The 15,729-nt window shown below is 42.3% G+C and overlaps 2 protein-coding genes across 2 annotated transcripts in view; one reads left to right on the top strand and one right to left on the bottom strand.

Moving 5' to 3' along the window:
• Positions 1-15,729, bottom strand: part of LOC307029173 (uncharacterized protein) — a 426,810-nt gene that overhangs the window by 279,257 nt on the left and 131,824 nt on the right. The window lies entirely within an intron of this gene.
• On the top strand, positions 3,622-5,733 carry LOC307030072 (general transcription factor II-I repeat domain-containing protein 2B-like). Its single transcript, XM_079666290.1, has 2 exons — positions 3,622-5,296; positions 5,420-5,733. Coding segments are annotated over exons 1-2 (1,449 nt in total). The 5' UTR covers positions 3,622-3,848; the 3' UTR covers positions 5,421-5,733.

Below are 15,729 nucleotides of genomic sequence, written 5' to 3'. Positions count from 1 at the left end.
TAGCTCCCTCGCTGCTCCACATCCTGCCAGGAGAGCGCTTTGCCCAGTGAAAGGTGTCTCCACAGGGCTCTCTTTCTAAAATGAGCATGGATCATCTACTAAAGGTCCCATGGAAGGGGTAGGAGATCCCTACTCCAATCTGACATGCTGCGATTAAATTGGACGAGGGGAAGTCCAACAATACAGATGGTTAGTTGAGTGAAGGGACCTAATTAAGCAGTAGTGAGGGGGGATAGTGAGGTATTCACCCAGCCGCTGAGGCCCACAACCTCCCTGTACAGCTCTTGAAATAAAGGTCAAGAATCTATTTATCAGGCTGTACTTGGGACTCGTGCATATGGGATCTGAAAATAAATCTTAGCATAAAGCGGATGAAGAGCAGATGAATGGGATTACCCACATTGAGACAATTCAGTGGCACGGCCGTTTCAGTCAGGAATGGTACACAACATTATCTTTAAATGCTTCAATGTGATTTCTGGAGCCATGTCACAAACAATGCTTTATTCCATGAAGGAAATCCCACTCATCTGGTGCTTAAGTAGGCTCATACAAAGCATAAACACGTTTGTAATTACTATTACAATATTCAATGCTGACTGCAGTCCATATGGAATGGAGGATGCATTCATGGAAAACATTAAAAACAATGCACTTCAAGGGGAATATATTAAACCCTTCTTCAGTTTTCCTGGAACGGCCGCTATTTCCCAATGTTTGTCTTAACCCTGACTACCAGAGTTGTTTTTCATTCAGGTTTTTTTTTCCCACTGTGAATGTTGTCTTTGGGAGGTGGGTTCTTCACACCTCAGTGAACCGCCACAATGGTACCCATCCCAAAGTCGGCCATTTTTCCCAGCACTTTGCCCTGTTTGAATGGATGCCCTCTCCTCCCATTTACCCTCTCCATGAACGAGAGGGCCTACATAATCCCCCCTCGCTTTAATCAGGGGAGCTCAGAAGGATAGAACAGAACCAGGGGGGTTGTGCCTTTGTGCTGGCCTTGACCGTCTTGATTCCGTTGGCATTTTCTGGGAAGGTCCACCACCCGAGGCCTTTTTAATTTGCTCTCTATTGACTCTGTGTTAATTGGGTTGGGGAGAGATGCATCCAGAATTCAACCCCAAGCTCAGTCATCTTAAACCTTTTTTGTGTTTTTCACACTTTTTACAAAAGATGCACAGCCCGCTGCAATGTAAGCAGTGAGGGAAGGGGAGGAGTGGCAGAGATGTGGAAAGAAAAAGGATTCAGGATCTGAACTGTATGTTTGAGAAAGGGTGAGAAACCATCCCAATGGAAGCCGTTAATCAACACTGTCTTGCTGTGTGTAGTACTGGGACTGAGTGATCTCATAGGTCAACACGGCCACAAGTAACTATCTATCTAGTCCCCTTCCACTTGGTATTAACATGCAATCTGTATCTGCATATCTATCTGGAGACAACCTCTTTCTTCTTAGTAAAGGTATAAGTAGAGCCGATGTGGGTTGCAAGCAAGCGATAGCGTTAGGAAACATCTACAATAGCTCTGACTTATAAACGTTCTTACAATTTATCATATTGGCCTGCAGACTAGATGACCATTATAAGACAGCATTCCACTTTTCCCTACCCTAAAATAATTGTTAAAAATATATTTTTCCAGAAAAATATCTCTTTTTGAGATTAATGTTAACCTTTTTTTTATCTTTCATTATTGCATGACCCGAGTTATACCTGGTTTCTTGACCAATTATTCCCTCCATGGTTATTTTCAGAAGAAACAAGGTTGCCATGTTGGATTCACATTCACTTTGCTAAAATGCTCATCCTTGGTTACTGAAAAACACTTTGCACAAACAGGGCCGGCGCTGACTAATTTGCTGCCCTTGACACTTATTTGTTCTGTGCAAATGGAGCCCCGAGTATTGACTACATAAATTAACAAACTTTTCAGAAGGACGAAATATTTGTATTATAAATCCTGTTTTGATTGGTCTTGTCTAATATTATACTATTTTGAGATACAGGATTAGTGATTTTCATGATCTGTAAGCTGTAATCATCACAATTAAAACAAAACAGGCTTGAAATATTTCACTTTATTGAATCTAGAATATGAATTTGTTTGATTTTTTAATTAAATTACAGAAACAAAGTTCTATGATATAGTAATTTTTTGAGATGCACCTGTAGATTCAGCTTTAGCATCTAACTGCAAAGAAGCAGTTACAGTAAGTGCAGTGTAATATAGCATATTAAAGATAAAGGCTAAGGTATGGAATTTAAAGTGGGAGTAATTGACGTTAACTCTAAATATAACTATTGATTAGCAAACAAACGACCTTGCTATTGTCTAAAAGTAAGCTAGCAAATTAACACTCTGTTCTATCAAGGGTAAATACAATTCAATTGGCTTTTGATTAATATAGAAGATAGAATGGGAGGGATGAAACCCTCTTTAAGGTCACACATGCAGAGCACACAGCACATACAGTGAAATATGTTCTCTGCTTTTAACCAATCCTAGTACCAGGAGTCTAGTACTAGGAGCAGTGGGCAGCTATTGCACAGCGCCCGGGGAGCAATAGGAGTGGATGTCCGGTGCCTTGCTCAAGGGCACCACGGCAGGGCCCAGGAGGTGAACTGGGACCTCTCCAAGTAGCAGTCCACACTCCATATTTAGGTCTGTTCTGGGACTCATCATCACATCAATCATCACATTAACGTTACTGTACCTTTGTCCCGTTTCTCCTCCTCTTTTATTTTATTTTCTTCCCTGGGCATTAGATATCTTTGTTAGTTTCGACATGGTGATGGCTAATTATCGTCAGGTAGTTAGCGTCTTTTTTTTCTCAGAGTAACGGCAGATCAAGTGTCAATTCAGATAATCCCCCCCGCCCCCCGGGGCACTTCAATTTAGCTGACATGGGGGGGAGCGATATAGTTTATGGGCGCTGTATGCAATGTAGGCGTAGTTCTGTGAAGATAAAACAATAAGATTTACTTTATTGATCTCAAATTCGAAAATGGTTTTGTTTTTTAAATATCATTAATAGTATGAATTTCTTTTTTTTTTCTCCAAAAATAGGGTGATGTTGTGAGTGCAAAAATACATTGTCCTCCAAAATATTAAACCCCCTTTGTAACATCCATCGTACTAGATCAGACGTGTCAAACTCAAGGCCCGCGGGCCAAATGTGGCCCGCCACGTCATTTTATGTGGCCCGCGAGAGCTTAATTACATTACATTGCATTTTTTCTTTTTTTTTTTTTTTTTTTTTTTTTCTTAATTTTTTTTTTTTTCTTAATAGGTCTGATTGTCTAAAAATAAATAAGTCAAATGCGTGCCGTGACCAAAAACTACATTTCCCACAATACATGCCGATTATGTTACCCGCGAAGTGACGGCATCCCGCCACTAGACTGCAGTGTTTCCACATCGATGCGATTTTCCCAAAAAGTGGAATTGAGAAATACAAATAATGATCCCAAAATGTCCAGGAAGAGAAAAATTGATGCAGATGGAAGGGTGTTTCAAGAAAGATGGGAAGGCGAATACATGTTTGTGCTTCAAGGAGAAAAACCGGTATGTCTTTTGTGTTATGAGGCGGTGGCGGTTGTCAAAGAGTAGCCTACAATCTACGTCGGCATTTTGAGACCAAACACGGAGGTAAGTATGCCAAATTTAGCCATCAAGAAAAACAACAAATTGCCCAAGAATTAAAAGGCAAACTGCGATCGCAGCAGAATGTGTTCGCGAAAGCCACAACCAAAAACAACGCGGCAGTGAAAGCTAGCTTTGTTGTGGCTGAAGAAATCGCCCGCGCTTCAAAGTCTTTTTCAGAGGGAGCGTTTTTGAAGCAGTGCATGCTGAAGGTCTGTGAGCAGGTGTGTCCCGACCAGATACAGACTTTTAAAAATGTCAGTTTATCAAGAAACACCATCGCGGACCGAGTTAAGGAACTAGCAGGAAACCTGGCAACACAGCTGGCCGAAGAGACACGCAGCTACATAGCTTTTTCATTAGCTGTTGATGAAAGCACAGACAACACGGATACAGCGCAGCTATCTATTTTTATTAGAGGCGTGAAGTCGGACCTCTCTGTCACTGAGGAGCTGTTGGATGTGGCTGCCATGCATGGGACCACAATGGGACGGGACATTTTTGATGCGGTGGAGAAGTCCGTCAGTAAAAACGCATTGCCCTGGGAAAACTTGGTGGGATTAACTACAGACGGTGCACCTGCAATGTGTGGAAGAAAAGTGGGCTTGGTTGGACTAATGAAGGAGAAAATGCAAGAAAGTAACTGTCACACGCCTCTGATAACGTATCATTGCATTATCCATCAAGAAGCTTTGTGCGGGAAGGTGCTGGGGATGGATGATATAGTGACCACGGTCATGAAGACAGTGAACTTCATTCGGGCGCGTGGCCTGAATCATCGTCAGTTCCAGCTGTTCTTGCAGGAGATGGGCTCGGAGCACGGAGACGTGCCGTACCATACAGAAGTAAGGTGGCTGAGTAGGAGCAAAGTCCTCAAACGATTTTTTGAGCTTAGGGAAGACATTGCTCTTTTCATGCAGAGTAAAGGAAAACCCTTGTCTGAACTGTCAGATCCAAACTGGCTGTGTGACTTTGCTATGTTGTGTGACATAACCGAACATCTCGCCCAACTGAATCAGAAGCTGCAGGGACGCAAACAAGTCATCACGCAGATGTCCGACACGATCACGGCTTTCCAGCGTAAACTTGACCTATGGATGTGCCAAGTGAAACAGGACAATCTTGCCCACTTTCCTGTTTCTCAGAGCATCTCAGCCTCATGTCCCGGTACTTTCTCATGTGCTCAGTTAGCTACCAAACTGAGCCTGTTGATGAATGAGTTTGATCGGCGATTCTCTGACTTCAGACCACAGCACTCTGGATTTGCCATCTTTGCTAGTCCTTTCACCACCGACGTGTGCACTGCACCCCAACAACTTCAGATGGAGTTAATAGAGCTTCAAAGCGATAGTGGCCTGAGAGCAAAGTTCCAGGATGTTACAATCCAGGACTTTTACCGTCTACTGCCCCCTGCTTTCATGCCACAGCTTCGACTTCATGCTGCCCGTGTTCTGTCTATGTTTGGGAGCACCTATCTGTGCGAACAGATGTTTTCAATAATGAATCTAAACAAAAACAAGCACAGATCACGCATCACTGACGACAACCTCCACGCTGTTCTACGGATTGCTACAGCACAGGACCTAAAACCAGACATTGACACACTGGCCACGGAAAAACGGTGTCAGACATCTGGTCAGAAAACACATTGGTAAGCATTTGAAAAAACCTAATAATATATAATAAAATGCAATTCAACCAAGAAGAACAATAGTTAAACTATGTGCAATGTAATGATTGTGTTTGCATTTTGTTTTGTGTTTGTTATTTACAGAACATGATCAATGGATGAGGATGGTGGAGAGGGGATCCATATGGTGTGTTCAAGGACAGGCAGCATCTCCTCATCAAAAACTAACCTAAAAACTTGACCAATATAGTTGTGGACTGAGACAACCCTTATTTTGTTATTTTGAGTTTATTACATATACTACTTTATATGTGTAGCAATGTATTTAGTGTTTGCAGGTTTTATGTGTTTCTGCAAACAAATGTTTACTGTAATCAAACCATCTCTCATGAGTTGGATGTATGCCCCCTGCAAGGCTGTGTGCAGCCATTTGTTTTTGTAAAATGCTACATCTGTCACACATGTTCTTTGCAGCTCACAATTGTTGGTTTTACAGTTATTTGTTATTTCAAGTTTTGAACAAAGTTAATGTCATAACTTGTGTTTGATGTTATTTTTCTTTATTCACTTGGATAGTTTGATCGTTGATTGATGGAGTAATATGGGTTTCATAACCTGACAAATTAAAAGGATTTATGTTATAATAACAGAGCAACAAGCAAACATATTTTTTACATCTATGCAAATATATATGTAATATTTGTAACTTGAATAAGTAATAAATTCAGTTATTTAACATTAAGGAGTAGTTACATTTATTTTACATTGCATTTAGTTACATTGCATTTAGTTACATTTATAAGTTACATCTGGCCCTTTGAGGGCAACGATTATGCTGATGTGGCCCTCGGTGAAAATGAGTTTGACACCCCTGTAATAGATAATAGCTTTAAAAGTCCCATGTCATGCTTTTCCGGTTATTACCCGTCCCCTTACCCAGCTTTTTATGCATGTAAACGGTCTGGAAAGTCACAAACCCTCAAAGTACACCCTGTCGCTAGTGGAACGTCGCAGATGGGGGTGCTGCAATCCCCTTATTTCTGTTATGTTGTGTAACTGTTTAATGGTGTTATCTTTATTGCTACCCCCTTCCCCGTCAATGTATAATGTTGGTTGGTCCACAGCGCAAACATAATAGTTTAACAAAATCTGCATCTAAAATCGTGACATAAATACGTTATTTTCCCCTGTGCAATTCCAGTCTCACATCTCACATCACATCGCCATTAACAAATACCGGAAACAGACCGAAAACATTTAAAAAAAAAAAATAATAATACTTTATTCCGAGTGTGCTTGCTTTTCTCTTTGAAAGTCATCACATAACGGCATTGTAATACACGGTTCGGCTGCATTAAATATTACATATCTGCCGTAGTTCTCTATTTATAGAGCCCTGATGAGAAGACTTCTAGACAAACATAAGGAACTGCCGCCAACACTGAAAACGTGACGTGGATCATAAATATATCAGCAATTAAAAAACATGTTACATTTATTTTCACACAATACGTCTCTTTGCAGGATCAACACTAATTCGGCTGACTTTTATATTTGATCCAATTGGTAGATAGGTTATATTTACACCATAAAGGTGCACAGCTGATATAAAGGGACACCTAGTGGTTAAAGCATGTTCATTATTTTTATTATTAGATATTAATAGAATCCCTATAACGTATATTCATTACTTGTTATTCTCTACTAATAGTTAATTAAAGACTGTGTATAATGACTATTTTGCACATCCTTTTCAAGATTTCAAGATTTTCTAAGGTTTATTGACATATCATATACACAAATTTGGGTCGCAGGTTCCTCAATAGTGCATTACTGTACAAGACATCTATCAATATTTGTGCATACTTCCAGCAATGTTAACTATGTTGAAGCACTTATTTTAACTGATATTATACATATGTATACTCTTATAAGATGTATATAGATATTTCATCTCCGGCCTTGTCAGGTATTGAACAATCAATAAATAAAGAACACAGAATTATTAAATATAAAACACAGAATTTGGGTGATTATACTAAATGATTTACAAATAAACACCACTGCATATTTACAACTGTTACACATGCTGATGTAACGCAAATGTTTCCAACTTGGGATCAATAAAGTATATCTTATCTTAAGATGATCGATGGCTACTGCCATATTTGCAAAATGTGCCTCTGAACCTTGACAAGTGCATGTTTCAGGCTTATCAATTAACAACAGGAGGGGTCACAAACATAAGACCAGCTGTTAAATAAAGCTCTTCTGACCTTAGCTGGCATGTGGGTATACATATTAATGCTGCCCATTATGGGCACAAGCAATTTTCACCCATTTATTAATGATATGTTTTCAATTTGAGTGTTCCTATCCCCTAAACCTCCAGGGATGTACACAGTTTAATACTGGGAACTTCTTATTATGGGAAATATGAAAACGTCTTTTAAAAATACAACTCCAAGTATAGACGTGCCATAGATAGAGAACATGTTGCGAAACACAATAGCCAGCATGTGTAGTTCTGGGGACGGGGTGGACCCGTTCAAATCCAGTTCTGGACAGTCTGCCGTGGTTCCATCCCATTTCAAGTGCTGTTCGACGCTCGGCGTAACCCTCGGAGCACACTCTCCAATCACAGAGCTTGAGGACTATCACAGGGTTTGTTAAGCGAAGTGGAGAGAATACTTACTTCCGGGTGTAATATTTTCTAAAGCAAATGAGCTGCTCCGACCCACGGTCCTGACGGACTCCAACTTGTGTTTATTAATCAAACAAATAAATAAACACAAGGATAATTATGTGTTATTGCTGAGTAAATGGAGAATTGCACAGGGGAAAATAACGTATCTATGCCACAATTTTAGATGCAGATTTTTTTTAAACTAATACGTTTGCGCTGTGGACCAACACTATACATTGACGGGGAAGAGGGTAGCAATAAAGATAACACCATTAAACAGTTACACAACATAACATAAATAATATCGATAGCAGCGTCCCTAGCAACCACCTTGGTAACAATGAAAACGTTGAATGGACACAATTTCCTGAAGTAATCTTCATAATAACTAGCAAACTAAAGATCATGTACATCCACTGCACACATAATCTGAAATAACAACTCATATTTCTCGTATCAAATGACATCAAAACAAATTTTAATGGCCAAACTAACCTTAAAATAGGCATTTTCCACCGAGAATAAAACAAAGTTCGGCCATGTATTTTTTTTCTGCAGGGAGAAATTTGAAGATCACGTGACATAGATGCCAGCCATTGGAATGAATGGTGTAAAAAAACGTAGGGATCTTACAATTTCAGAGGTGTTTTTGTAGAAATACTACGTCCCAAGTTGTGGACCAACGTAGTTATTACACGTTTTTTGTGAGACTGGGTTGGATGTCTCGCTGTCTCGCAGACCCCACGCAGCAAGCAGGAAATTAACCCAGCTCACACTGTCCGCTCCTCGCAGCAGCGAGCCCCGCAACGTCCCGCCAACACGGCACCCAGACCCCACGCAGCATTCTCATCTGTTTGTCGCCAAACATAATCACTGATGTTCCGCTCTAACGGTGATAGACCCTATAGTGCAGGGGTTGGCAATGCTGGCACGCGGCACCGTAACCAGTGGCACACTAGGAATAAGTGGAATAAGTGTGCAAAAATATTTAAATTGTATTTTCGGATCCTGAACGAGACCGCCGCCAGAGCGCGTCTCCCCGTTACCTGCAGAAGGAAGCCATGCACGCAACGCAGCCCCGCTCTCTTTATCTCCAGGTGACATTCTGCCGCTTTCCTCCGTGGTGCAGTGCTGATCGTTTCACCACGGAGGAAAGCACTTCACTAATTGCAGTAACCATAAGGAGCTGGACAAATGCCGCAGTTTTTGCGTGGCTGTGTATCAGCGGCGCCGGATTCATTTCAGAAGTGGGGGGGCCAAAAAGTGTGTGTGTGTGTATGTGAAAGAAATGCTAAATCTACAGTGGTAATCAGTCCGCCAGTGCCTCCGCCAGGGCGGAGTGGTAATCACTCCGCCTCTCTGGCTACAGGAGGTAATGCAATTCATGAAACTTATTTAAAGAAATTCAAGAAATTGACATAAATTATTTATTCAACCGATGAACAATAGTTGTAATACAGTTACGAAAAGGACGAAGAGCCACTCGAACTGGCCTGGCTGGGGCGTAATATTAACTGTATAATAAAATAGGTCTTCCAATGAAACTATTGGTTAATAACACCTAACACAAGCTGTGATGTCATGTAATCAAAATCACATGACTCAAATGTCCAATCACAGGTGAGGGTGGAGGCGGAGCACCCTTCCAACAAATGTCCGACATTAGGCTAAAGCTAAAGAACATTTCCACGTGGCTAAATCTACACAATCTTCCTAGATTTTGCCGAAGTAAACCTCCCTTCGCTCACTGGCAAAGCAGAAGCTCCGGAGCACTTTTTTGAGGTCCAGGCCGTCGGTCAAATCTTTGTGGATGTGGAGGAAGAGAAGGTGATTTAAGCGGCGCTCGGACATTGTTGAACGGAGGAACGTCTTCAACCGACGGAGGCTGGAGAAGCTCCGCTCAGCTGTTGCATTTGACATTGGCACAGTCAAATACAGCCGTAGAAGTTTATCCACTTCACTGAAGAGGGATTGCGTGCCTCGTCCCTGTGCCGCCAGCATGTCGGTGATTGTGGACACCTTTGTCACCTGCATGATGGGTCTTTCAGCGGCGGAACTACTGTTGTGTGCCTGCAAAACTGCTGGAAACAGTGACAACTGGGTGGACAGCCGTTCCATGTCAATATCACCTGTGTACATGTCGACCAGATTTTGGGGGATGTTGATGCTGCCGAAACCAGGGGGACTGTTTACTGCTGTGAGGAGTACCTGCTCCATACTCATCAGCAGCTGCAGAGTGGGTTGGTTAAACCTGCGAGTCAGCTCAGAAGTGAGCAGGTCAACTACCTCAAAAAACTGGCTCCTGAAGTAGTCCTCTGGATTTTCCCACTGATGAGACGCATCCCCATCATCATAACGGCGTGGAGCGCGCCGCCTTGGAGGAAGAGCCGGGGCCTGGACCAGGTCGCTCATGTTCGTTCTTTGGGCCTCTTCAAAGATGCTGTGGAATGCCTCTGTGGACCTCAGGTTTGTGTAGTGTGTCTGGAGCATCTGCACTGCTGACTTAACTGTCTCTGCTGAGAGGTCTTTGGACTGGAGCACCCGAGCCACCTCTTCCGCAGAAGAAAACAGTGTAAGACACACTTTCAATCCGAAGAACACACTAAATTGAGTCATCAATGCCTGCAGCCCTGGTGCCTTCTTGCTTGCTTCTGTGTTCCCCCCCATTCGGATTATTTCATCCAACGTGTCGTAGACGGCTTCATAATTCGCAAGCAGGGATGTTATTGCACTGCCTCTGGCTGTCCAGCGAGTGGGGCAGAGTGGTGTGAGGCCACTGACAGTAGGAGAGGCAGCAGCTGCAGCATCCCTAATGGTATTAAAGATGGCAAGTCGTTTTGGTGAGTTGTTGATGACCTCATGTATGTCGTGAACTAAACTGAAGGCACCACGTACCATGTTGCACTTTGAAGCAGCTTCCTGGAGTATGAGGTTTAAGCTGTGATTAGTGCAATGCATTGAGATTGCTTTGGGATTGATGTCTTTAAAACGTTTGGCCACACCTGACATTTGTCCCTGTAGAACAGATGCGCCATCGTAGGTTTGCCCTCTCATGTCACCAATGTCCAGGCCGCATCTCAGTAACATGTCCTTAATAGTAAGCGTTATTGATAATGCGTCAGTCTTAGGACAGTCATACATTCCTATGAAGTCTTCATGGACAACATAATCAGCTGATACCCATCGTACAGTCAGAGACAATTGTTCATGCCCGGAGCAATCGCGAGTTTCATCCACAATAACTGCATAATGTTCTGCATTGTTTTTAATTTCTGTTAATAAAGTGGTGAGAGATTCCCGATACATTTGGTTTATGAGTTCATTGATTGTCTCGTGTGATGCATATTTCCCGGTGAGCATGAAGCTTCTCAGAGTGGGGTTTTTATCAGCTACGAGTTCTACTAGCCTTTTGAAATTGCTCTCCTTATCCTCATGCCCCCTGATTGCTAGGCCCTGTCGGGTTAGAAACTGCAGACAGCGCAGCTGCTCCATCATCCTATCTCTTCTTTTTTCCTGCTCAATACGCTCCTGTTGGACAAGCTGGATGTTGACTGGTGTTTGACTGAAGAAAGCACACTTTTTTTGAACACACTCTCTGTGAACATTGGACTTTTCGTGGCTGTCCAGGAGGCTTGGGCACTTTTTCCAGTTATTACATCCGGTATTTACAAAACTGTCATCTCCACATTTTGAGAAAGTTACCAGCCGTTTGACAGCAGCAAATCTGCAAATTTCACAGAAGGCCCGTTTAGTGGTTTTACAAAGAATTAGCCACTCTCGGTTTTTGTACCATTCTGCATTAAAGTACCTTTCTCTTTGTCCAAACGATCTAGCGGTCTCCTTTTTATCAACAATTAGCTGTGCAGCTTTACCCGTCTCGATGTCGCGACAACAAGCCTCCTCGCAGTCGGAACCAGCCTGTTTCGGTTCAACGAGGCCTGCGGTTTTGACAGTCTCTGCGGCCGCAGAGCTGCTGCTTTTGGGTTTATCTGGCTGCGCTGGTTCTATAGTTGAAGGTCCAGGCTCCGGAGTTGTGGTGGATGTCAGGGATGTGACATTGAAGTGGTTGAATTTAAGTTTAGTTTGACTGTATTTCATTTTCTTATGTGCTGGTTCTTCTGACATGTTTGCGAGCTAAGTTTATCTTTCTAGGTTAACGGCTGCCACACACAGAACAACGTAACAAATAAACAAATCTCAGCTTTTTTATTGGTTGTAATGTAGGCTACTTGATACATTTGAATGGTGTGACAAAGTCCTCTTTGATTGGATTAAAATGTACATATTCTTCCTGTTATGTTTGCCTGCTTTATTTTACCTAGTGCAATATTTGAACTGCTCGCATTGACCCAAAGACACATTTTGAGTTGTATACACTGTTGGAAAGAGGAGATTCCTAGCTTTCTAATGATATCAGGATTGTTGTTGTACTCCAAATATTAAGCAAAATGTCACATTATATAATGATTGCCACCGAGTCATAATTTTGAGAAAAAGACGTTCAAAGTTTCCTCTTCTCTGGAATCCATCGATCTGATTGATTATTAGCGGGGCAAATGACCAGAGTAGCTATGGAGGGAAAATATTTTCGTTTGGATTACTTGTCTGGGGTAAATTCGCAAGTGTGTCTGTGTTAAACACACAGACGAGAAACACCGGCTGTTGTTATGCCCTGTGACGTTAAATTACTCCGTTCTCCTCTTGTAATTATGCCGTTACAAGCTTTCAAAGTTGTATTTATCATCTGGATTTGCCGAAACAAGTTTAATATTCTGAAAGCCAAGACTTTGTTTATTTGAAATCAGATGAAACTGTCACGGACCCTGCCGTGTTATCTAGATTACTATACGGTTTACATTAATAATTTCAGTGAGAGGGAGGGGGAGGGGAGCTGCTGCTGCTGCTGCGCTGAGGGGGAGCCGAGTGAGAGCGAGGTGCCTGTCTTCTTCCCTTTACAAGCTTCAAAACTGTATTTATCGTTTGTTTTTGGAAATAAAAGTTTCATATTCTGAAAGCCAAGACTTTGCTTATTTAAAATCAAACAAAAAACTCGAACCCCGGAAAAATATTTTTTTACACAAATACACGTATATTTTTGAATTGATCCATAAAAGTGGGGGGGCCAATGGCTCCTTGGCCCCCCTGCTTCCGGCGCCCCTGCTGTGTATTTAGTTGAAAGCCCAGTGGCGATCTGCTCATCTCTCATCGACATAATATGCTACAAAGGGGCGGACTGGCCATCTGTGTGTTGAACTTTCCTGTCGGCTCCCAGACCGTAGTCGAGGAGGGCAGAAGCAACAAGCTTCAGGTTCAATAACCCACTTTAGAGAGAGGCGAGCTCTTCTTGGGAAGCCGTTGCATTTATTTAGCTGTTCTTCTGTTTCACAAAATACATCAGACCTCTGTTTTTCTTGCTTCCTCGTTTCACTTCCAGAAACATACACACGTTCTCTCCATAGGTTCTCTCACTGTCGCTCTACCATCCACAAACACACATGCACAAGCCACACCCCTCTCTCTCTCTCTCTCTCTCTTAAAGGGACAGCGATCTCACCTCACTCTGCATGACCCTAATATCATAGCATGTGTGCTCTGGAGAATCACAGAACGGACGACCGTCCTTATTATTATGCCGTTTAAACCAATTATTTAAATGTGTTTGTTAAATTCGGCATTATGCGAGTTGCGCTGACAGGTCCACACACTGCTTCCCCGCAGCAAGGCTCCCCCGCCCTCCTGCTGATAGTTGACGAGCGTCAACCCCCCCCACCCGTGCGTGCGTCTGTCTGTCTGTCTGTCTGTCTGTCTGTCTGTCTGTCTGTCTGTCTGTCTGTCTGTCTGTCTGTCAGTCTGTTCATCTGTCTAGCTTTCAACTAGCTAAACCTCTATTGACAATGCAGAGTAATGTGTGCCATGGCTTCCTAACTTTGTCTCTCCATGGAGTGTAAGGTTGGGGGGGGTGGTGTTTGGAAGCTGACTGATACAAATGAAGTGTCCTGGTAAGAGCACTGGGGTGTTTAAGAGTGTAATCATTCGATGCATCCCTGCAGACCCCCTAGCCTGACGGAAAGAAGTCAAGGCTTAAAGAATCATGAAATGCCAGCAATTCCAGAATGCACCCCAAGGAAACTCATTAAAGAGCTGCACACGTCGATGGCACAGCCTCACGCTGCTGTTTTTCTTACAGAGTAGGAGCAGTCCATGGAGGGTTTAACTGGATAATGGTATTGGTTTCACATCAGCGCGGGAGCAGGAAGACCACAGTGCCTAAGCTGTTTGGACAGCCTCCCTCTCTCCTCCTGTTTCCCGCTTCTTAACTGAGTAATTATTCCTTAAGCCCACCTACCCAGGCAACAAAAATAGAATTGATTTCACATTATGTGGAGCATCACTCCTGCTGGGGGGGTCCTGTCAGGGTGAGCAGGCAGCGGGCGGACCTGTCTGACCCGACGGCCCGGGACTGGCTGTGAGCCGCTGCACGGGGCTATCGATGTGATCCTGAGCTCTGTTTCCTGAAACAAAGCAGACACTCTGTTGTTACACCTTTCCGCCCCCAAAGAGTCACACACTGCTGTCAGAAAGTGCTATGAGATAGCAAGCCCCCACAACCACACTGCTGGGTTTATTGACTTTAAAGTGTGTGAGTTTTTAAAGGTCGCTTCACTGATACAATGTCAAAGTTATGTTTGACTGTGGTGAGGTTAAATTAAAATCAGTTTCATGTCAAAGGTTATGGATGACACCAAGATACTATTTCCTGAGTTGATACAATCAATCAATAGGTTGACTTATGGGAAAGCATTACAGTACATGAAGGATCAATTATCATGGTAATAAACGTGTTGGTTTGTTAAGCGTTTGCAGTGATTCTTCCTTCTGTATAACATATTTATTAATATCTGTTTACACTGATCTTTTTGGGCCAATTTATTTCATTTTACTATTGGTTCAGTATAGCCTGCTCACACCACGCCGTGCTGAGCAAAGTTCAATGAAATTCCACTGGGATCTCACACTCATGTTTACCCTGCTGTAAACTAGCTTTGAAGCATGGTCAACTGAGGCCAAACCAAGCCACATCAAACTCTGTCCCCAACCCTCACTGACTGGATTAACAAGTGTCTTTGGTAGAAACTTGAGTGAAAGCTCAAGTGTCCGAAAATGACCCTCCACAACAACACATGGCCATGTGTTGCTTTATCAGCTAAGCAAATCCAATATATGTGTTGTAATGAGAGGTACAGTTGATAAACATCACAATTGGAGAGAGGGTTTTCTTAGAAAATAAATAGCAATTTTATTTTTAGCCTTTAACAAAAAAAACATTATTTTACAAAAATATTCATCTGCCTTTTCACAACAGGACTGGTGCTGCTCTTTCACCAACCAAAGGAAAAACTCCATCCCCTCTCTTTCCAGTCACATTTATAGCATGACAGTCCACCTCCACAATTCAAACTGGCCAATCAGGTCAGGACTCTGCAATGAGAGTGAACAGGTTAAACAGAAAAATACAATTGTCAAGACCCAAATCAATTGTACTGTTAAAACAAACCATATATGCACTAACTGTTAGTATTTAAGTTAATTGGCCAACATCAGATCATAGATTTATTTTTAACAATGACATTTGAGACTCCACCTCCTCAATATAACAAATACTTTGGAGATGCTTTGAGCACTGGCACCAAGTAAATTTAAATGCATAGTATATTTACTTGCCTATATGTCAATTGATATTAGAAAACTTAAATGAAATAAAGGAAAG

Source organism: Notothenia rossii (assembly GCF_949606895.1).
Source record: "Notothenia rossii genome assembly, chromosome: 2".
Taxonomy (NCBI): Eukaryota; Metazoa; Chordata; class Actinopteri; order Perciformes; family Nototheniidae; genus Notothenia; species Notothenia rossii.
The sequence above is the reverse complement of the archived record's forward strand: the minus strand, read 5'-3'. Positions and strand labels throughout refer to the sequence as shown.

Coding starts and splice junctions, on each gene's coding strand:
- LOC307030072 (XM_079666290.1), top strand. CDS start 3,849: ATGCTGAAGGTCTGTGAGCAGGTGTGTCCCGACCAGATACAGACTTTT.